General features: G+C 37.0%; 1 protein-coding gene across 1 annotated transcript in view; it reads right to left on the bottom strand.

The window, feature by feature from the left end:
- Window positions 1–474: 474 nt before the first annotated feature.
- The window catches only part of MAP3K7CL (MAP3K7 C-terminal like), a 43,066-nt gene continuing 21,950 nt past the window's right edge, over window positions 475–21,590 (bottom strand). Inside the window, exons 4-5 of the mRNA XM_083361838.1 lie at window positions 4,513–4,628; window positions 475–2,442 (exon numbers count right to left, since the gene is read on the bottom strand). Coding sequence (XP_083217964.1) covers window positions 2,262–2,442; window positions 4,513–4,628 — 297 coding nt within the window. The 3' untranslated portion in view covers window positions 475–2,261. The remainder of the gene's footprint in view (window positions 2,443–4,512; window positions 4,629–21,590) is intronic.

The following is a 21,590-nucleotide window of genomic DNA, read 5'->3' as shown; positions in this document are numbered from 1 at the left end:
CTATGCAGAATTTTTATCCATTTTATTTAACATTTAATGGTATAAGCAAACTATGTGGTACAATTGGCTCTAGTAGCATCCATAAGACTAACTAGCTTGACTGCAACGTTAGTAGTAATACACTTCATCAGATGGCTATCTGGACCAGCTTTGGTAAGATTTATGGATTTGGGCTCCATACAGCTAAATATGGTGCTTTTCATAGTGGAGAACAGACACGTTGGTGGGGAAGTGAGGAATTGTATAAGTGTGTGATAACAAAAAAGATGCAGAATCTGATAACACTTTGAAGAATACTCTTATTATGAAGTGGATACTTATACTCCAACAAAGAGGGCTAGTTTTGAAGATGCTATCAGATTCTGTATCTATCTAGAATCCACTATTAATAGTTCAATGTTTTAGCCAGAGTAATGAAATTCAGAAATAAGATTGTTTTTTAAATTGTTTTTTAATGAAAAAAATACTGTGCGAATAGAACGGCAATATAACAAAGACATTTTAGATGATTCAAGGGAAACAAGTATGTGGAGAAAAAGAAGGAAATGAAACGTTTAAAATATTTATCTAAGATCAGCCCTTTCTTCTAGAAAGTTCATCAAAATATGGATGTAAGACTAAATCATGTTTTCATCACAAACCTAAGCAAATTACCAAAAAGCAAATCCCAACCTGAATTTACTTTCAAGTCAGCATAAGTTTTAACATCACCATAAACAAAACTGCCAAAAATATTTTGTTCATTGGGCATTTTTTGCCTATTCCAATGATGATTGTAATGCTACTTTGTGTAAACCACATTGATAATTCAGTTTTAGCACCAAATCAGAAAGAAAAAAAGTTCATAGATCGTGTTGTCATTGGTGGAATAGAGTTCTGGCAGGGAAAGGTAGGGGAGGATTCTGAGAATTCTTTCTGTAAATAGCTAATCCTTAGCCCTACTTGACTGCATGGGAAGGAAGATGGAATAAAACCACTGATAAAATTGGCTTTTGCAAGTCTTATTTACCCACCCCCACCCCAAAATATTTAATTATTCATTTTATATACTGTTGAAATATTTGTGTGCTTTTCCTGATCTGGAAAATAGTTTCAGAGCACAAGTTGGATGAATGATCCCTATTCCTTCTAGCATCATAATTCTGATTGCCTTGTGGTATTGAAGATACTTTTACAAAAAAGAGAAATGGAAACAAGCTGATCCAATGTGGTTTAAAATGCATTTTCTTGGAAAGAGGCTGATTCTCACAACACATTGAGCACTGCTTTTAATTAGGGTGTAGTGTAACACTTTTGCATGTAGCACAAGTGTTAATAGAGATGACTTTTTGTATAAAATTGCAACTAAAAGACTACCCTTTCTGTGTATAGAAAGGGTAACCATTTCAATAGAGTTTCTAAAAATATGTATAGTAGTTAATTATGTTACATTTTGAATTTGATGTCAAATATTAAGTAAATCCTCAAGGCTTCATTTGGGAATGATGCCTGGGTAGCATCCTAACTAAATTTCAAACCAAAGATGCCATTAAAATCAACAGGATTTACTTTTAAGAAGTTTAATACTGTTGTACAACATAGACCTGTCCCTTTATTGTTTTAACAAAGTACATATTACCGCGTCAATTTATACTGAAATTCTAAGAGAATTTATTTAGGATTGAAATCCTATTAAATATATTGGAGGTTATAGACAAGGAATTTGTCTCTCTATTTTTTTTTGCTATAGCTTGACAAAGAAAGTGATTTAGATAGCATGTTGCTAACTTTTAAATATTCTTCCATGTTTGAGTACCTTTTCACCTATCTTGCTAAATAACAGACTGATTTTTCTCCCAGTTTTCTTAGCTCAAATTTTAAAAGACAGCATTGCTGCAGCCTGCCCCATTTTAACATTCTTCCTGCCATAATATCTTAGTGTAATCCATCCTCCAACAGAGATGACTCATACCAATTTCTAATGCACTTAAACCTTCTTAAAACTGAAAGAAATATCTTTAGAACAGAAACCTGATCCATTTGCATATATAATAGGGACTGATAAGCCTCTAACTATGCTACTTGAAATAAAATATCCAATATCCATATTTAGCTAGTGGCTGGAAAGCATTACATTAAATATAGATGCTTGTATAGTCTGCGATTTTAAGTGTTCCAACTCTTTTAGAAGGAATCTCTGAGACGTGGAAAGAAAAAAAAATCCCTTTACCCAGCAGACTCAAGATTTGCATTTTTTATTGGCCCAGATATGTTCATTCAGGTTATGATGATCCCTGTCTCTTTTGATACTGTATTCTAAGCTTCTCCAGCTGTTCAACACATTGTGTCTGGGTCAACTTCAGTGTCCGATTCTCTTCTGTCAGATCTGCATACTCCTTCGTTAGCTGTGCAGCATCCCTGTTCTCTTTCTCAGCTTCATCTAGCCTAGTGATCAACTCTTTTCTGAAAAGAAAAAAACAAAAATGAAGTGTCTTTATTTTCCAAGATTACATTAAAGGTGAACACAGATACCTTGGCTTGGATCCAAAGATCCATGAATAAAAGAAGGAAAAGGAGAATTGCTTTCTGAAAACATCAGTTAGTGGAAAATGTATGATTTTTTTTTCCTGGAAAGACTCAAGTTAGTGTGTTCAGTATAGCAGTCAACATGCTCATGATGGTAATAAATCCATTATGTATAATTTTACTAACAGCTGTAGGTAAATCTGAATTAAATGGAAAAAATAATTGTCTCATTATGTATGTATGTATGTACGTACGTACGTATGTATGTATATTCATTCTTTTTATAATCTCTTAATTTTTTTCCCTTTCAGATATCCCTGTTGCAATTGTTATTAATGGAAAGCAACTATGGAAAGGTCTGAAGGATCTTATAATCATTAGTTCTAGGTAACAAATTACTCGCCTGAAATTTAAGCGTGTAACTTAACATATGCTATATATAATATATACCAAGGGACAAAACTAAACATCTCATGCTGAGTTTAGCCAAACTCTGATTAAGAGACACAATGCCATTTTTAAAAAATTCTTTTTCAGTGTTCCTGAGCATTTGGTTTGCTCTTTGAGAAATTGGGTTGTATCCATCATCCAGGTAGTTATTTTTCAGTTTATGTCTATAGACCATAGTTTCCCATAAACAATAAATCTTTTCAGTTAAATACTTAACTTTTTTCCTCCCTTTTAACCAGGGGTAGGCAACCTCGGCTCTTTTATGACTCATGGACTGACTGACTCAGGAATTCTGGGATTTGAAGTCATAAAAGAGCCAAGGTTGCCTACCCCTGCTTTTAACTGTACACCTTCAGTGAGGCTCTTTAGCAGAAACAAATAACACAGCAGCTGAATTTTTATTAGCAGTGCCAACCATGAAAAAGAGAGGGTGAGGCAGAGGTGCTAGAAGGCAGGCAATCCTGCACCATGTCTCTCCCTTACTTGACACAGGAAACCACTGAGAAAATTTAAGTGCTATGACTTCTTTCTTGTGTTGTCTGGCAAATGATTTCACCTGTTTTGCATGTTTGCATGTAGGTGTGTGAATAAATGGAGGATGCTGTGTTTGGATTTGTGGTACTGTACGTGAGAGAGGAGGAAAGGAAGCAGGCTGAACTACCTCCCACCAGCCTCTGGCTAGGATTATCTGTTCAACGGGGCCTTCACTGCACAAGAATGCTTATTGCTACTGATCAAGGCGCAAGCTAGAAAGATAGGGAAAAATACAACTAAAAGGATATGTCCAGTCAACTGAACTTAAAACAATATTTGAAGTCAACCTGTGTAAACTACCTCCATAGTACTACTGGTTCCATCCAACAACCATGGCAACTCCTCCTAATACTAATAGGTTACATTTCATCACATATGTCTTACTGTTTTCAAATTTACTGCACTGTGAATCAGTTCCTATAGCACACAAATTCATATCTGTTTATCAAAAAGAAACAAATTTTCATTAAGACTTTATCCCAGATATCTCCTCCCCCATGGGTGAAAATTGGGAGACGATCACATGGAATATCATATTTTGTTTTAAATGGTTTCTTCTAGATTTTTATAACCGAAAAGCATCGCACCAGGTTGAAGAAAGCTGGTTTCTCTATTAGTTAATTAACACCCATGAAAACATGCTCCTTTGCAAAAACAAATCCAAGCTACTGGATGTAACTTTTCAATTTATTCTTAATGCTTTGAATGCCAGCATTTCTCCAGGTTTCTAAAGCACTTTGAAAATGATTGAACTGTAAGTAAAATCAGACTAGGTGCTGTCTTGGCAGAGAAACATGAAACATTGGGAAAATACACACTTATGTTTATTGTTTATTTATTTATTCCATTTCTATGGCCGTCCACCTCAAGAAATGACTCTTGCTATTTTCGATGCAAGTCACATGTTCCACATATTCACAGAGATAAATGCACTGAAGTTTTATTTCACTTTAATTAAATTACTAAACCAGTTAATGACTCCGTGATAAACTATTATTTGTGAGGTATGGGGAAAAAACTTACTTTCTTTCTTCAAGCAGTGCTATTTCTTTTTTGACTTCATAGTATTCTTCTGCTATTTGGCAATGCTGTTTGAACACCTGCATAGATTCCTTTGAGTCATGGCAAGGAGGCAGAGGCTTTATGAACAAAGAAAAAAAAAGGTCTGAGACTTTGTATTTAAATGGATCCTCCAGAAATAGAATTTAAATGGAGATATCATTTGAACATAAGCAGGAGATGCTTTATTTGATACTTCTCTTGTGAAAAGGCTTATATTTCCCCTTCTCCCTGGGGAAAAAAAAATCTCCCTTTTTTCCAGAAAAAAGTAATTAACCTTCATTGAGAATAACAATTTGTACCTCATTTAATAAAACAGAACAAATATTAAATAAAAAGCAATGCTGAAAAACTGAATAAAATAATCCATTACTAGAATCACACTTGACACTATTGGTCAGAATTTTGTTTTCAAAAGTAGTACTTAATAATTTAGTATGTCAAGTTCGGTGAAGAGTTGTGAGTAAAAATTCACCATGTGGGTTTTTTAAATATGTATTTAATTTAAAAAGTAAGCACTATATGTTATTTAGAAATGGTCATATTAAGTATATAGATACCAAATATTCTCTGGTGACATCCCATTTTTTATTTATTTCCTACATTTTGAACTGCCCATCTCCATCAAAGAGTGAGGACAAATCCATAATTTCTGTTTGCCCTATTGCCAGCATGGGCCTCTTACTGCTTCTGGAGGGCAGGAATGGATGGCATCCATTCAGAGTCACTGAGATTCAGATGGCCTACAAATTTAATATGTAACAATAATACATTACAGTTTGTTGCATAGTTAGCCAGATGTTCAGACTGGATTTGGCATTTTTATCCACCTATCAAGTGCTTCACAAGCACCTGGTATATACAGATGTTGTTTGATTGTGTTAAAGAAGATTTTGTCCATGCTGATGGTGTGCTCCAGATGTTTTGGGATTGCATCAAAGGTGCCTATTACTTTTCATACTATCTTTGCTTTCTTTTGCCACAGTTTATCTACTTCTATTTGTAGATCTTTGTATTTCCTCCAGTCTTTTTGTTCTATTCTGCTATTCCAGATACTGCTACTGTATGTCCACTATCCAGACATTTTTGCTTTCTGACTGACAATTGTTAAATCTGGGAGTTATGTGGCAGGTGTTTGTCCAGGGCTTTTTTTTTCATAGAACGCTCAGAACGGAGTTCCGGCGCCTTTTTTGGATGGAAACTTGTAGGTTAGGCAAGGCAGGTTGTATGACATGTGTGAGTTCCGGTACCTTTTTCTTTTACAAAAAAAGCACTGTGCTTGTCCATTTGAATTCTAAAGTCCCAGAACAATTTAGCTTCATGATATTCCAATGCACCTTTGTTGCTTCTTTTATCATGTCATTCTTTGTAGTCAGTCTGTACAAACTTCTTGCAAGGGCTAACTTTGTGGTCCACTGTTTCTTCAGCTTCTTTGCAGAGGCAGCACTTGCTGTCTATTGCTGTCTTCTCAATTCTGGCTTTGTGTGCATTTGTTCTTAAGAATTGGTCTTGTGCAGCCGGAATTAGCTCCTCTGTCTCTTTCTTCAATTTTCCTGCTCTTAGCCATTGTTAGGTCTCATTATGGGATTTACCTCCAATTTGTGGCACTGTAGTTACAAGTAGTCCACAATTTACAACCATTTGTGTAGTGACTGTGTGAAGTTACAATGACACTGAACAAATGACCTATTGTTTTTCACATTCCTGGCCATTTGTACATTGCCATGCACGTGTGATGAAAATTTGGATGCTTGGCAATTGGCATGTATCTATGGCAGTTGCAGTGTCCCGGTGTCATGCGATCACTGTCTGCAACCTTCTGACAAGCAAAGTCAATGGGGAAGCCAGATTCACTTAACCACATGTTACCAACTTAACAACTGCAGTAATTCACTTAACAACTGTAGCAAGAAAGGTCATAAAATCGGGCAAAACTGACTTAACAATTGTCTTGTTAGCCACAGAAATTTTGTGCTCAATTGTGGTCCTAAATTGAGGACTACCTGTAGGATGATTCAACAAGGGTAATAAAACAAAATAACAATGAGGGGACTGTATTAGGCTCAAGCAAGAGAATGCAGGAAGAGACGGGGGGGGGGATTTCCACTGTGGAAAGACAAAAAGTACCGAAAGAAGGGAGCAACATCCCAAAGGATAAAGGAGGCAGTATTTGACTATGGCACTAAGGGAATGGCCTTGAGGCGAAGATGGTATTGCTGCTACAAACAACTGTCAGATGAAAGCAACCTGAGCCCAGGGCAAAATTGAAACCTGAGGAAAAATCTCACACAAGACTCTCTCTAGATCTCATAAAGGTAAAGGGAGGGAGGGGGAAGTGCATTAAGATGTACATTAAATGCATTCTAAAAAACCTCCATGAACAATTCCAAGCATGTTCAGACTTGCAAGATTCTGAATTGGAAAACAGTAAACTGGATGAGGGGTATCTAATCTAATTATCTAATACAGCAATATTGTTGTATACAGCAATGATTTAATATTATTGTTGATTTCATAAGCCACATCTACATTCTAAAGTGTGATACCATAATGCCCGCTATCTTTCATTGATTTATTGTCCCATTTCTTTTCTGTTGCCTTTTGTCCTGAAAAAGCTCAAGCCAATATACAAATTATTTCTGCCTCTAATTTTATCTACACAACAGTCCTATGAGATGGGTGGATTAAGATACATGATTGGCTCCAAATTACCCAGAACACTCTTTTTGAGTGGGAGGTTGAAACTGCATATGTAATCCAACACTCTTATCCCTATACTAGACAAATCTGAGTGTTCGATGTACAGAATAGAATAGAATAGAATAGAATAGAATAGAATAGAATAGAATAGAATAGAATAGAATAGAATAGAATAGAATAGAATAGAATAGAATAGAATAACAGAGTTGGAAGGGACCTATGCAGTCTTCTAGTCCAATCCCCTGCTCAGGCAGGAAGCCCTATACCATTTCAGACAAATGGTTGTCCAATCTCTTGTTAAAAATTTCCAGTGTTGAAGCTTTTAGAACGTCTGGAGGCAAACTGTTCTACTGATTAATTGTTCTAGCTGTCAGAAAATTTATTCTTAGTTCTAGATTGCTTCTCTCCTTGATTAATTTCCATCTATTATTTCTTGTCCTGCCTTCAGGTGCTTTGGATAATAGCTTGGCTCCCTCTTCTTTGTGGCAACCCCTGAGATATTGGATAATGCTATCATGTCACTCCTAGTTCTTCTCTTCATTAAGCTACAGAGTCTTCAAATAGAACTTTTAGTCTTGTGCTAATTTAAATTACATTTAATAAATAATAAATAAATATCAGCTAGAGCCACATAGTGTAATTACTGCTACTAAAAATGAACCTTTTGGTCTTCTGAATATGCCAGACAGAAATGCTATACATCTTACTAGAGTGTCAGGAAGGCAGCAGCTCTTCTCATCACAAATGTGTCCCATGTATGTCAACAGTGTCTTGGATGAGTCCATTGAGTTAGATGTGTAACATATTTTACATTCCAATAACAGAATATTTTGGGATGTGATAGAATGATAACATTCATTGCAGTATCTTGAAGCCATCATTCTGAGGATCCATTGTAGGCTTATTAATAATAATAAAAACAGTGCCTTAAGTTTTTCAATCTTTTGTACAATAAATACTACATGCAGACAATTGCTGGCTATTGTGGGTTTTTCTATTATATAGTCATACTGTAAAGATAAAGGTATGGAAGAGATGTTTTTACATTGCTGAAATCAATTCTAGTATTCATACGTACTGGATAGGATCCACAATAATATTCTGTTGGAAGAGGGCAGTTTTAGTTGGAAGTTCCATAGTAAGCACTAAAATTCATGCCACACAAACATGCACAAGCATGCACAACCCAAGAGTGTTTTAGCTTTACTGAACCTTAATGTAATGTAATTGGTGTGAAATGGAAGATGCTGTTAACATAGGAATGCATTGTCTTAGTTTTTTTCTATTATTTCTTTTGTGTTATATTTTGTGATAGGCTTAAATCATGATCTGGGGCAAGAGAAGGCCACCATCATGGGGCCTGAGATAAAGTTATTCTACTTGACAAAGAAGTGCTCTATGTTTTATAAAGCAAAATCAATTATGTATTTCTAATTTATAAAATACACTATATGAATTCAGATATTATGATGAGACCGATTTCCTCCATAGTGTCTTGCTGGTATTTGCAGATATCCAAATAGCTCTGTCCTAATTCTCAAGGCTATGCTTTGCTGCTAAGAAGTTAGGAATGGATGGTGGTTTAGATTCTCTTATGGCACGGTGGGTATGGGAGAAAGGAGAAGTGCAGATACACAGTTGTCCAAAGGAAGTTTTAAAACACAGAGAACGACACATTAAGATTAAAGAAAGAGCATTCTGGGGAAAAATGAGCTTTCTGATGGACATGATTGTAGGCAAGATTTATTTATGGGAAAGTCATCACTACATCATAATAAACTGTGGCAAGTTCTTAAAGAGATGGGCATACCAGACCATCTTATTTGTCTCTTGAGAAACCTATATGTGGGCCAAGAAGCAACAGTGAGAACTGGACATGGAACCACTGATTGGTTCAAAATTGGGAAAGGAGTCCGGCAAGGCTGTATACTGTCGCCCTGCCTATTTAACTTAAATGCAGAGCACATCATGAGAAAGGCAGGGCTAGATGAATCAAAAGTTGGAATTTAAATTGCCGGAAGAAATATCAACACCTAAGATATGCAGATGATACCACTCTAATGGCAGAAAGTGAAGAGGAACTAAAGAGCCTCTTGTTATGAGTGAAGAAGGAGAGTGCAAAACTTGGGTTGAAACTTAACAATAAGAAAAACAAGATCATGGCATCCGGCCCTCTCAATTCCTGGCAAATAGATGGGGAAGAAATGGAGGTAGTAACAGATTTTATTTTCCTGGGCTCCAAGATCACTGCAGATGGGGACTAAAAAACGCTTGCTCCTGGGGAGGAAAGCCATGGCAAATCTAGACAGCACACTAAAAAGCAGAGACAAAAGTGCGTATAGTCAAGGCTATGGTCTTCCCAGTTGCAATGTATGGCAGTGAAAGTTGGACCATAAAAAAGGCTGAGCGCCAAAGAATTGAGGCCTTTGAACTATGGTGCTGAAGAAGACTCCTGCGAGTCCCTTGGACTGCAAGGTGATCTAACCGGTCAGTCCTAGAGGAGATCAACCCTGACTGCCAGATCCTGAAGCTAAAACTCAAATACTTTGGCCACCTAATGAGAAGGAAGGACTCACTGGAGAAGAGCCTAATGCTGGGAAAGATTGAGGGCAATAGAAGAAGGGGACGACAGAGAATGAGGTGGCTGGATGGAGTCACTGAAGCAGTAGGTGTGAGCTTAAATGGACTCCAGAAGATGGTAGAGGACAGGAAGGCCTGGAGGAACATTGTCCATAGGGTCGCGATGGGTCGGACACGACTTCACAGCTAACAACAACAAACAACAACATCACTACATCAGGTCAGATGCTGAGAGAGACAAATGAAAGTTTTCCTATAAATTCTATAAGTTATTTTCTTAAATCTAGATATTATTCTTTAATCTAGATATGCATAGTTTTACTATTTAATACTACAAAAGAGTATCAGACAGGAAAGGGCTTTGCTTGCAGAAGAACACAAAACATTTAGTCAAGCCAGAAAAGTTAAATGGCTTGACTGTTCTAATAAAGTATAGCTGAAGTTGCTTCTTATGGTCTTTTCTGTGAATAAAAAAGGGGAAACTGCTCTGTGAACCTGAAGTTTTTAATCAGAAGCCTCAAAGATGCATACACACCCATAACAGGTATCATTTCATAAATTCATTCAGATGATGTATTTTTGTTTCAGTTGGCTGACCATCTATATTTGACCCAAACTGATGGATAGGTTATTTTTACCTATAACTATGTAACATACATTTCTATAATGATTAAATTAACTTCTTACCATACTGTTTTGAATCAAAAATAAAGACTTGTTTAATTTCATGGCCCTGTTAATCAGCACCAGCATTCCTCTGTTATAAAAAAGAAACTATTTCTATCCCTGTAGTCTTGTTTTAGATCCCTCTATTTGTGGAGGAAAATGCTTAGAGTCTCTATGTGGGGAGTGGCACAGAATATTTATACTTGGATTGACCCTTTTAAAATGGTACAATATTATTCTCTAACCTTTAGCATGTTATTTTAGTAACTTTCAATAAAAGAACAGCTAACAATTTTGACTAATTGGCCTGTGACAACAAATATGATCAAATCAGGTGTCTGCTTATACCCTTGGATCCAAGTTCAGTTTTTGAATTTAAACATTAATTGTTATTGTTTCCAGAACATTTATCAGAATATGAAAGTATCTTATCAAAGTCTCTGCTTTTCACAATAACTCTAGGGAGCTGATTAATGTTTTTCTGATAATTTAATGGGTTTTATGGTTATATGAAATGTCTCAGACACTGCTTTGTCTTGATGAATAATGACCTATAATTAAAAATTATCTGATCCAAAGAGTAGGATCCTGCTAATTCTTTTAAACTTCTCAGTAACTTTAAGTACATCGAACATGGTATCCTTTTTTGGCTTTCTAAGATGCTTTGGTGTCAGAGGCACTGTTTTGCAGTAGAACTGGTTGTTCCTATTGGTACATGCATAGACGCTAGTGAATAAACTATGATGTCGAAGAGTTTTATCTTTTCTTCTATATCGTTTAAACTTAGTTCCAATTGCCCACTGGACACAGTTTAAAGGGGTGGAGTTGACTTTTTGAAAAATAATCTGTTATGTGTCAGCTAGATTTGATGGCAAAATAAATTAATAAATGGCATAAGGCTAAATAATCTTTGGGACTCTCTTTCACACTGTGAATCTTCCTGGTTCGTTTACATCAGCAGGAAAGACTTTTTTTGAAGATGGCCCAACTTCCATCTCAGATACACAGGAAAGAACTTTTCATCAGGCATGAAAAGAATACTCCCTAAAGCGATACATGTGGCAAAAGCACTGCTTTTGTGAAGTTTTAATGGTTATAGACTGCTATAGAGTGGTTATAAACTGTTTCTTCAGTCTACAGATTTTGCAATCCCAGAGAATGAAAAGAAGAAATTGGTCATCTTCCTATTTTTATTTTTTACAACACATTCTATCTTTCCCACTGTTGATGTATGTTGGGGCACTTTGGTTGACCCATCACAAGACCCTCACCTGACGTCACCCACACCTGACTCATCACTCCACTTGAAGTGACCCTCCCATCACAAGACCTACTGACCACACAAAGCCTTTATAAGTAGAAAAACACCAACACTGCCATTCCGTAAATTCCATTGAAGATGTTACTTAGCCTGTAACAAAATGTTCAGAAACCAACCGACAAACTTGGAGAAGGAGCCTCTACCCTCACCTTAGTTGTACAGAGAGAATGAACACAGATCAAATTACAAAACTGTATGAAAGAATAGGGATCAAGAAAGTTATGATAGACTGACAATATTCTTTTAAAAAAAGACACACAGAGAGACATACACAGCAGTGTGTAAAGTGGTGGGTGGATTTGATAGAAAAAAATGATGATTTGCATGCAATTAAATTTTGTTAGACATAAAAAATTAACTTTATGGACCATTTGTAGGGTACAGATGTCAATTGAAACCAAGTTGATTAAATTCAATTTACACAACGTACATACATTTCTATAAAATATATGAACAGTGTTCATCCTATATAATGGACTTTGTTCATTATTTGGGAGGGAAAGTGTGAACTCAAATTCATTCTACTGAATTTTAAGCTTACCAAATTGGGGCATAATACATGACATCAAGGTTTTACTGTATTGCCTTTTCTGTCATATCATGACTTTAATTTCTTTTGCTTACTTTCTCTTCTTCCCTACCTTGTGTAACACTGCTTACCATGAAAGGATGTGGAAATTATCACCAAGACTATATTCACAGTATATTTTAAAAAGAATTAACATGAGAAAATATAAAACAAAAGTGTCAGTTCTCAGAATATAGGGTTGAACCAAAGCAACTTCTATAGTATTAATGGCAATAACCCTAAAAAATATTAAGAAATGTAAATCTGTTTTTGGGAAGTGGATCCTCCAAATAGTTATTGCAGTTATTTACAAGGAAATTGCAAGCAATTATCAAAACAAATAATCAATTTTCATTTCAACATACTGATTTAAATTATAAATTAATTACAAATCCTATAAATTAATATTCTATTTTAAATTTTGAACTAGAACTTTTTTCAGTCATGCTCATTATTTTGGCTCAAAATATAATTTAAGTCTCAGTTGCTTAAATGGTGAACTCAAGCCAATATTTCTACATATGCAGGGTAAACAAATGTGTTGTACTGTACTATGTCCACCATTAACATCCATTCACATCTGTAATATCTACATTGTTAAATACTGTTCCAGAAAAGTCCATCAAAATGGAATTTGGAAACCAGTAATTTAGATTATTCTAGTGCTAGAGTCCAAGAAAAAGAAAGTGAAACTAACAGAAAAATTCAAAGAGGAATTTTTGTAAAATCTCTCTGGACCCAAAAGATTATAATTGATGTCCATGGTTAAATGCCATCTTTTGGGGGAAATGATTGCAAACATAGCTGTAACCTAACTACAGAAATTCTGTTAACATATTGTTTATCTACAGATCTATCTCATCTAAGCTTTTTAAATTATTATTTAGGGACAGAATTGACTTGGATCATCCCAAGGACTATTCTAAATATCTATTGGGTAAAGTCACTTGGATCTGCTCAGAGATAGATTTTGACTGAGCAGCCCAGAGAATGAAGCCGCTGGGTGAGATCATCTATCAGCAGGATGGAGTGGGGAGGGGGGATATCACAAGCATGCTGTTAGTACTCAGGTATACATCTCTGCACTCGATTGTTCAAATGATTCAGTAAAAGAGGTTACCAGTGCTAGAAGTGTTGAGGGCATGGATAGGGATGGACATTTCAACCCAAGCAAGACCGAATGTCTCCAGGTTTCAGAACACGATGGTTCTGGAGCTGCTCTATCAATAACTCCAGATAGAGTATCACTCCACAGAGTTGGTGCACAATCTGGGAATCCTCATGGATTTTCAAGTCTTGCCTGAGGAGCAGGTGATGTAACGGTTAGGAGGGTCTTTGTGCAAATCCAGCGTGTGCACCAGTTGTGCCCATTCCTTTATTCAGAGACTTTGCTCAGGGTCACTCATACAATACTTAAGTCACTTCCCATTTAGATTACTGTAATGTTCTCTACATGGGTCTGCCCTTGGAAAGCATTTGGAAACTTCAGCTGATTAAGAATGTGAGGGCTTTAGGGATGAGTCATTAGCACAGCCCAATATATATGAATTCGTGGCTGTGGTTTATTTGTAAGTTCCCTCAGATTTGTATTTATTATATTTGTTTTTAATTATACTTTTGTATACCTTTATATTGGTTTTGTATTGTTAGCATCTAGAGTTATTTGCTTAAGTTGGACAGTTATATGCATTTTCTAAATAACTTGAGAAGAGATAGAGAAAAAGATTCCCACCTCCACCCCCCACCACCACTCCTGATCTTGCTTTTGATAGTATTGTTTGGACACAATTATGGAACATTCACTCATGTGAGCCAATTTCTAGAAAGTAACAAAGGATTTCTATTTCAGGATGCCTGAAGGAAGTATTTTTTATGTTTCATATTTATATGAAGCTCTAGCTTCTTAGAAAGTTTAGGCTAAAATATTACCACAGCTTAATGATGTGCAATTAAAGCATATGCATTAAGAGAGCTTGCACATGACCAGCAATGAGTACACCTATGAACCAGGTGCTGAAGATCAATTCCTGGCTCTTTCTTTCTCTTTCTTTCTTTCTTTCTTTCTTTCTTTCTTTCTTTCTTTCTTTCTTTCTTTCTTTCTTTCTTTCTTTCTTTCTTTCTTTCTTTCTTATTTATTTATTTTAAAAAAGCACTACAGATGAGGGATTCTCAAGCCCTGGATAGGGATAGCTTAGCTCTGCTGACTCATGGAATAACCTCTAGAATAACTGCTGTAATGCTGTCCATGTGATGTCACCCTTGAGATTGCTCCAGAAGCTATAGCTAGTACCTTACATGTATTAAAATATCTTCACTGGCTGCCAGTTCACTACTGAACCAGACTCGAATGAATGGTAATTTAAATACATCACCCACCAGGATACCTACAATCTCTGGAGGGGTGCATGCTTTGCATACTATAGATTACTGATTATGTAACATAGAAAAAGGCCATACCTGTGACGGCACTGTTCAATGAAAAACACTTACTAGCCACTTCAAATAGGCTAAAACTACAGATCAAAAGTTGGGCTTCTGTGTAAATTATTTCCACAATTTCATGTGTGTAAATTTTAATGTTTGCGGGCTTAGTCTTGGACTGTATATTGGGGTGCATAATATTTTTAATGAATTTTATAGTAATTAAACAGCCTCCCTCCTTCTCCAATTTTCCACAGTTCTCCTGACAACTTGATCTTCTGTTCAGTTAGCTCTTCTTCCTTATCCTCAAATGTGTTCTGAGATCTTGTGAAGTTGGGGGTTTTGGAGACAAATGTTGGAGATGGTTTTTTACCATTTAAGACTAAGTGTCGAACATCCATTTTGTTTTTGTATGTGGTCTTTATAGTCCAATCTATTCTGAGATTTAAAAAGTTTCAGTTAATTGTCATTTGAACTCCAAATTATCCAGCCAGCCTCTCAATCCATCCTTAGGCCTCCCCTAAACAAATATAAGCAAAGTCCAGCTTTTTCTGTCCAATGAAAAACATATCCTTTCTCTCCAGTGAGAAAAGAAACAATTAAAAGTTATTCATCAATTGAAAGTTTATAATCCAAAGTGTTCCATCATCTTGATCAGTCATGCCTGTTTCTTCTACAGGGGAATAGTTCTACAACACAGCTGTAAAAGTCAGTTACGGTACTATTTATATTCATAATCCAAGCAGGCCAATTTCAAAATAGTTTATTGTCTCCACCACGCAGATAAGCAGCCCAAGCGGTTTTGTTTTTTTCCTTCTCTAGCTGCAGTCTTCAAAAGTGAAAGTTTCCAAGGACACCCAAGTCTTATCTGAGTCTGGGCTTCAGGCAGTATTTCCTTTAAGCATAATAAATTGTAATGCTGTGGTTTGCCACTAGATGTCGGTAACGCCTTCTTCCAGCTTCAAACTTATACTGCAAGCTTTTCAAATCTCTTTTCTAAAAAAGTCTCAAAAGCACTTTTAGTCCCCAAATTTCAAGGCTATATATATATCTATATTGATTCCAAATTAATCTTATAATTTTCTTCGTTTTCACCCAAGCAGTTAGTTCGCCACTTTTTTTCCTGAGGGAATGGGGCAAAAATTCCCTTTCCCTCTCATTGGGGAAGATTCTTTGCTTTGGGAAGTTTTTTTCCAGGAAAAAGTCTTAAATTTATAAAGAGAGGATAGAGTCTCACCCATTTCATCCATGTTGCTCAAAAGTTGCTGGTTAATGCTTATTTCCTTCGGTTGTCAGCAGCTTCTGACTGGCCACATGAATGTACCCAGTCTTTCCCTGGCCAGTTTGGAGGGCTTACTCAGATCAAACAGAAGGGCTGCCACCCCTCTGCAATCCATGAGGGTCCCCTCCTTCTTCGTCGCCTCTCTGGGATGACCTTTGACCCTTGATAGGATCCCCAGCAGGGAGAAAACGAACGCAGAAGATGGAGCACCATCTTCCTGTGTCTGTTATGCCAAGACAACAAACCGGAGGCCAAAAAATAACCAGATCAGATTTGTATCACTTACTGAATCTATTGTGGCAGACAAAATATTAGGCAGGTTTTTCTCTTATCTGTCCATACTCTAGCAAAATAGCCCAGAACATAACAATAGAAAATAATAGTACATGCAGTCAATTAGATACAATATTCAGGGGCAGGAATACATGAATATACATTTCCTGGACTTGTCTTATCTGTTATATAAGCAGCTCAATACTCTTCTCCAGGCATATATATCGCTCACTATTTGCACACTAGAATTTCTATTATAACAGAAGACTATAGCAAGTACCGTAATATTAAATTCATTGTAACTATTTGAGAACAAAGATGCCATATTTGAGGGAACACCTGCTGCCGGCATCAAATGCCCTTCGCCCAGTGCGCTCCCACAGGGAGGGTCTGCTCAGGGTGCCGCCGGTGAGAGATTGCCGGCGGGTGACACCCAGGGATAGGGCCTTCTCGGTGGGAGCGCCTGCCCTCTGGAACCAGCTGCCAGTGGAGCTGAGGACTGCCCCCGACCTCCGATCATTCCGCCGGGGCCTGAAGACCTGGCTCTTTGAGCTCTCAGGCCCAGGCTGAGGAGAAATTTTAATTGGGGGTTTTAATGTATACAGGGTAATTTAATATTTTTAATTGGTTTTTTAACTTTTGTATGGTGGATTTTTAATTCCCTGTAAACCGCCCTGAGTCCTCAGGGAATAGGGCGGTATATAAATGTAACTATAAATAAATAAATAAATAAAATATTGTCAAGCCAAGGGTTGGACCTGTTGTAATGTATGACTGTGGAGTTGGAGTCAACATCTTGTGGAATAGATCTGGATATTTGAAAAAAATATTTTGAAAAAGGTGAAGTAATTGAAAAAGAGCACAGAAGACAAGATGATACCAGAAAGAGCTTCCAACAATTCAAAGTAGCTATGATGCATAATAGTAGAGAAATTATGACTTCCAGAAGAATCAGAAGCAACCAAATTCCTGAGCAACAGTCTAAAATAGGCCTGATTCCCAATGTTCAGGGACAGCTGCTTCATAAAGTATTAATTAATTTGATTAATTTTAAGTTCAGATTAATGATCTTTTCCCTACCCTCATTTACAAAAGGACCAAATGTATATTTCTGATTTGCACACTATGTTCAGCTTGCCTTACATGTTTAGGCTTTCATGAATGTTTCTATTGTTATCTACTCTGTAAATCCTGTTTCCAAAACTAGAAAACTTTTTATTCCTGACTTAAGCAGCTCTTATCTTTTCTTCCCTTTCTATAAAGAGTAAGGCAGCCCATCTGTCTAACAAATCTGTCATTTCCCTCTTTCCATGCTTCTCATTCCCGTAATGTCATTTTTAGTCAACCAGTTGCATGGATTGTTTTTAGAATTTTAATAGCTCAAGTTGTCTCCACCAATGTTACATCTCATATCTTTAGAGTTATCCATTTGGTATAGTTTGCCCTGTCAGAACTATACTTGGTGTAGAAGGCGCATAGTCATCCCACTCAGATCAGATTCCCACCTGTGACAAAACCATCTTCGAAAAAATAAGACTATACATAAAAGTAATTCCTAAAGCGCTAAATAAAAATTACTCCTAAGCATATAACTTTTTAGCTTTAGCCTTCTAAATTAATTTCTTTTTCATATGAATATATACTGATCTATCTCCAGGATAATAGGTAGCAGATGATTCTGAAATTATCCTGGTGTAAACCAGTGAATAATTCAGTGTCCTTTTTCAAAAGTGGAGTACAGGTACTTTAAGCAGCACCTTTGTCCCTACTTTTTCTTCATTGAAAAACTGTCACATAGCAAAACATGAAAAAAATACAATAATGTTTTCTAATTTATCTCTGAATTAACCACAAAATATTTATATTCTAGATTTCACATATGATGATGTACACTGTTCTTTGGAGGAACTGTCTCAGTGTAGGACAAATAAATGCCACACAAGAAGTAGGCCAAGAAATGCTTAATATTTAGTACGAAATCTATTTCTAGAGGTTTATACCACATTTGATCATATACGAAATAGACAGTGAAATTGGGAAAAAAAACCCAGACATGTAGAGTAATTTGGAATATCCTTTTATTCTAATCCAAAATAAACACATTAGGAAATATTGACCTGTATAATAAGTATGTAATATTAGTTCCTAAAATAAACTATATTTATTTATTTATTTATTTGATTTATATACCGCCCTTCTCCTGAAGGACTCAGGGTGGTGTACAGGGCAATAAAATAAGAATACATTAGTTAAATAATATTAAAACCCAAATCCATCAGGCCAGGCCGGCTTGTTCGAATAGATAAGTTTTTAGATCACGCCGGAAGGAGCGAAGGTCGGGGGCCATCCGGAGATCAGCTGGTAAGCGGTTCCAAAGGATTGGTGCACCCACCAAGAATGCTCTCCCCCTGGGAGTCACCAGCCGACATTCTCTGACCGGTGGTACCCTGAGGAGGCCCTCTCTGTGGGAACGTACAGGACGGAGGGACTGCTTTGTATATATTAATGGTTCTGCATATTATGCACACCTAGAGAAGGCCAGATCAAGTACTACAGTCCTCAGAACAGCCTTCTTCAAATAATGCTGGTTGGGAATTAAGAGTTGAAATCTATTGCATTTGGAGGATAGGTTAGGAATGGGAAGACAATTACAACCAAAATAGTGAACTAAGAGGAGAACAACAAGAGAATGAGTCTCTTATTAATTATTCTACCTACTTAGCACCTAAAGAAAAGCAATAATAAACCAAGTGTATTAAGAACCAGCATTAGAAAAGGAAAAACACAAATTAATGCAGAACTAGACTGGAAAGGAGATGATATTACTTAGGGAGAAAGTTGTTGGAAAATGAGAAAATTGATCATAGAACTAGACAAAACTCATATTAGTGAAAACCATATGGTAAATGCTTCTTAAGCACCACTTAATCCATGCCAAAAAGATAGAACAAGCAAAGATGGTTATAACAGTTTATTAGCAATCTCATATATTCCTTAATTATTATTCTTCCAAAATATTGTGAATGAAGGAGACTGATATGATGATTAATTATTATGTAAACATTTACAGAACTTTACATCAAACCCTCCTTTTGCCTTTCCTCTCTTGACACTTCTCATTATATGAATAGTTAGAAAGAAATGTCTAAATCAGTAGTGACATGTCATGATTACCAGAACAACTATTTTTGTTTTGGTTTTAGGTTAATTCCAGCAGTCTTTATTTAACTTTGGCTTGGCAAGACAGATGTACTTAGGCATTGTGACATAGCCATTTTTGCATACTGCTTACTGTTATGTCTAAATCAGGCAACTATGGCTTATTCAATTAGCTATTCTTAAAACAAGTCCTAGTTTAGAGCAAGATATGAACCTATGCAAGTGAAAAAGTATGAGCCAAGGTAATTGCATACAAGAGTTGGAGATAAAAGTACATCATGAACTAAAAAAAAGCAAAGAAAGCAAAGAAACAAAAAAGTATCAGGGCCTTACTAAAATGACAACCTAATGAATCTAATGAATGAATCTTGTCTGTTGAGACTTATATTGCTACTTAAGGGTTGCCTGACAGGCCCAATTAGGGTAGGAAGGAATTGCCTTTTTTCTCATCATGGTACTGATATGGATGCCAGCTTGGTAGGTTCATTTTGTTGAGGACTTTGATGATATAGTGGATGATATGTGTATGTGTATGATGGTCTTGGCTGGTTTGGTAGATGGCCAAAAATGTACCAGTTAGCTGGGCCAGCAGAGCAACTGGAGTATGTTAATGATACCCAGGTATGCATCTCTACTGCTGGCCATGCAGGTGATGCTGTTGCAGTGCTATACAAGTATCTGGAGGTTGGTTGGGGATAAATCAACTGCAGCTCAAGGCTAACAACACAGAGTGGCTTTGGGTTTTTGGCTCTCCTGGGTCTGGTGGCTTATCTTTACTGTTGGAAGGGGATGTACTCTCCTACACTGAGTTGGTGTGCAAGTTGGGTATCCCTGTACTCCTGGCGCCTGCTTGATGAGCAGGTGGCAGCCATAGCTAGGTGGGCCTTTGGGCAGATTTATTTTCTGAGTCAATTGCACCCTTTTCTGGAGCAGTTAGTCTTGTTCATAGTCACCCCACATCTTCTTTATTTCCTGGTTGGATTATTGCTACGTGCTTTATATCGGGCAATGGGGTAGTACAATGGCTCAGTGGTTAAGATGCTGAGTTTGTCAGCTGGAAAACCAACAGCTCAGGTTTTCCTAAGACCTAAGCACCACGCAATGGGTGAACTCCCATACTCTTCCCAGCCCTTGCCAACCTAGCAATTCAAAAGTATGCGAATGCGGGTAGATAAATAGTACCATTTCAGTGGAATGGTAACAGCGCTCCATGCTGGCCATATGGCTGCGGAAATGTCTTTGAACAGCATTGGCACAATGGCCTTGAAACAGAGATGAGCATTGCCCCCTATAGTCAGCTATGACCAGTGAAGTAAAATCTCCAGGGACTCCTTTACCTTTGTTTATACATGGGAGCTGCCCTTGAAGACCATGTGGAAGTTACAAGTGGTCCAGAATGCAGCAGTGTGTATAGTATTGGGTACTCATAGATTTGTCTATGTTATACCTTTATTGAATGAGTTGAACTGACTCCCAATTTCCTTTTAGATGCAATTTAAACAGCTGGTTTTCACTTTAAAGCCCTAAATGGCACAAGACTCTGTTATTTGTAGGACCGACTCTCCCTGAGAATATCTGCCCATCCCACGAGATCAGATAGGGTAGGCACGCACACACATCCCTTCCCTGAATTCCTGCCAACTGGTGGGTCCTCAGAAGCATGATGTTGCATATGGAAAAGTTTCCTCTGACAATTCAGCAGGGCCCTTCCCCTTTAGCCTTTCAGAAAGCCACTGAGATCTGGCTCTTAACTGAGATGCTGGGAGAGATTGCGTAGATTAAAAGTATGGAATGAGGGCAACTGGAGCTTGCTGTGGGGCATCCTAAGATTAAGGCACAAGGTTTTTGTTTCGTTGTTTTACCACAGGTAGTCCTCAAATTACAACAGTTCATTTAGTGACCATTCAAAGTTACAATGGCCCTGGAAAAAGTGACTTATGATCGTTTTTCACACTTATGACCATTGGAGCAACCCCATGGTCACGTGATCAAAATTCAGATGGTTGGCTACTGACTCATATTTGTGACTGTTTCAGTGTCCTGGGGTCATGTGATCCCTTTTTGTGACCTTC

Source organism: Vipera ursinii (assembly GCF_947247035.1).
Source record: "Vipera ursinii genome assembly, chromosome: 4".
NCBI classification, from domain to species: Eukaryota; Metazoa; Chordata; class Lepidosauria; order Squamata; family Viperidae; genus Vipera; species Vipera ursinii.
The sequence above is the reverse complement of the archived record's forward strand: the minus strand, read 5'-3'. Positions and strand labels throughout refer to the sequence as shown.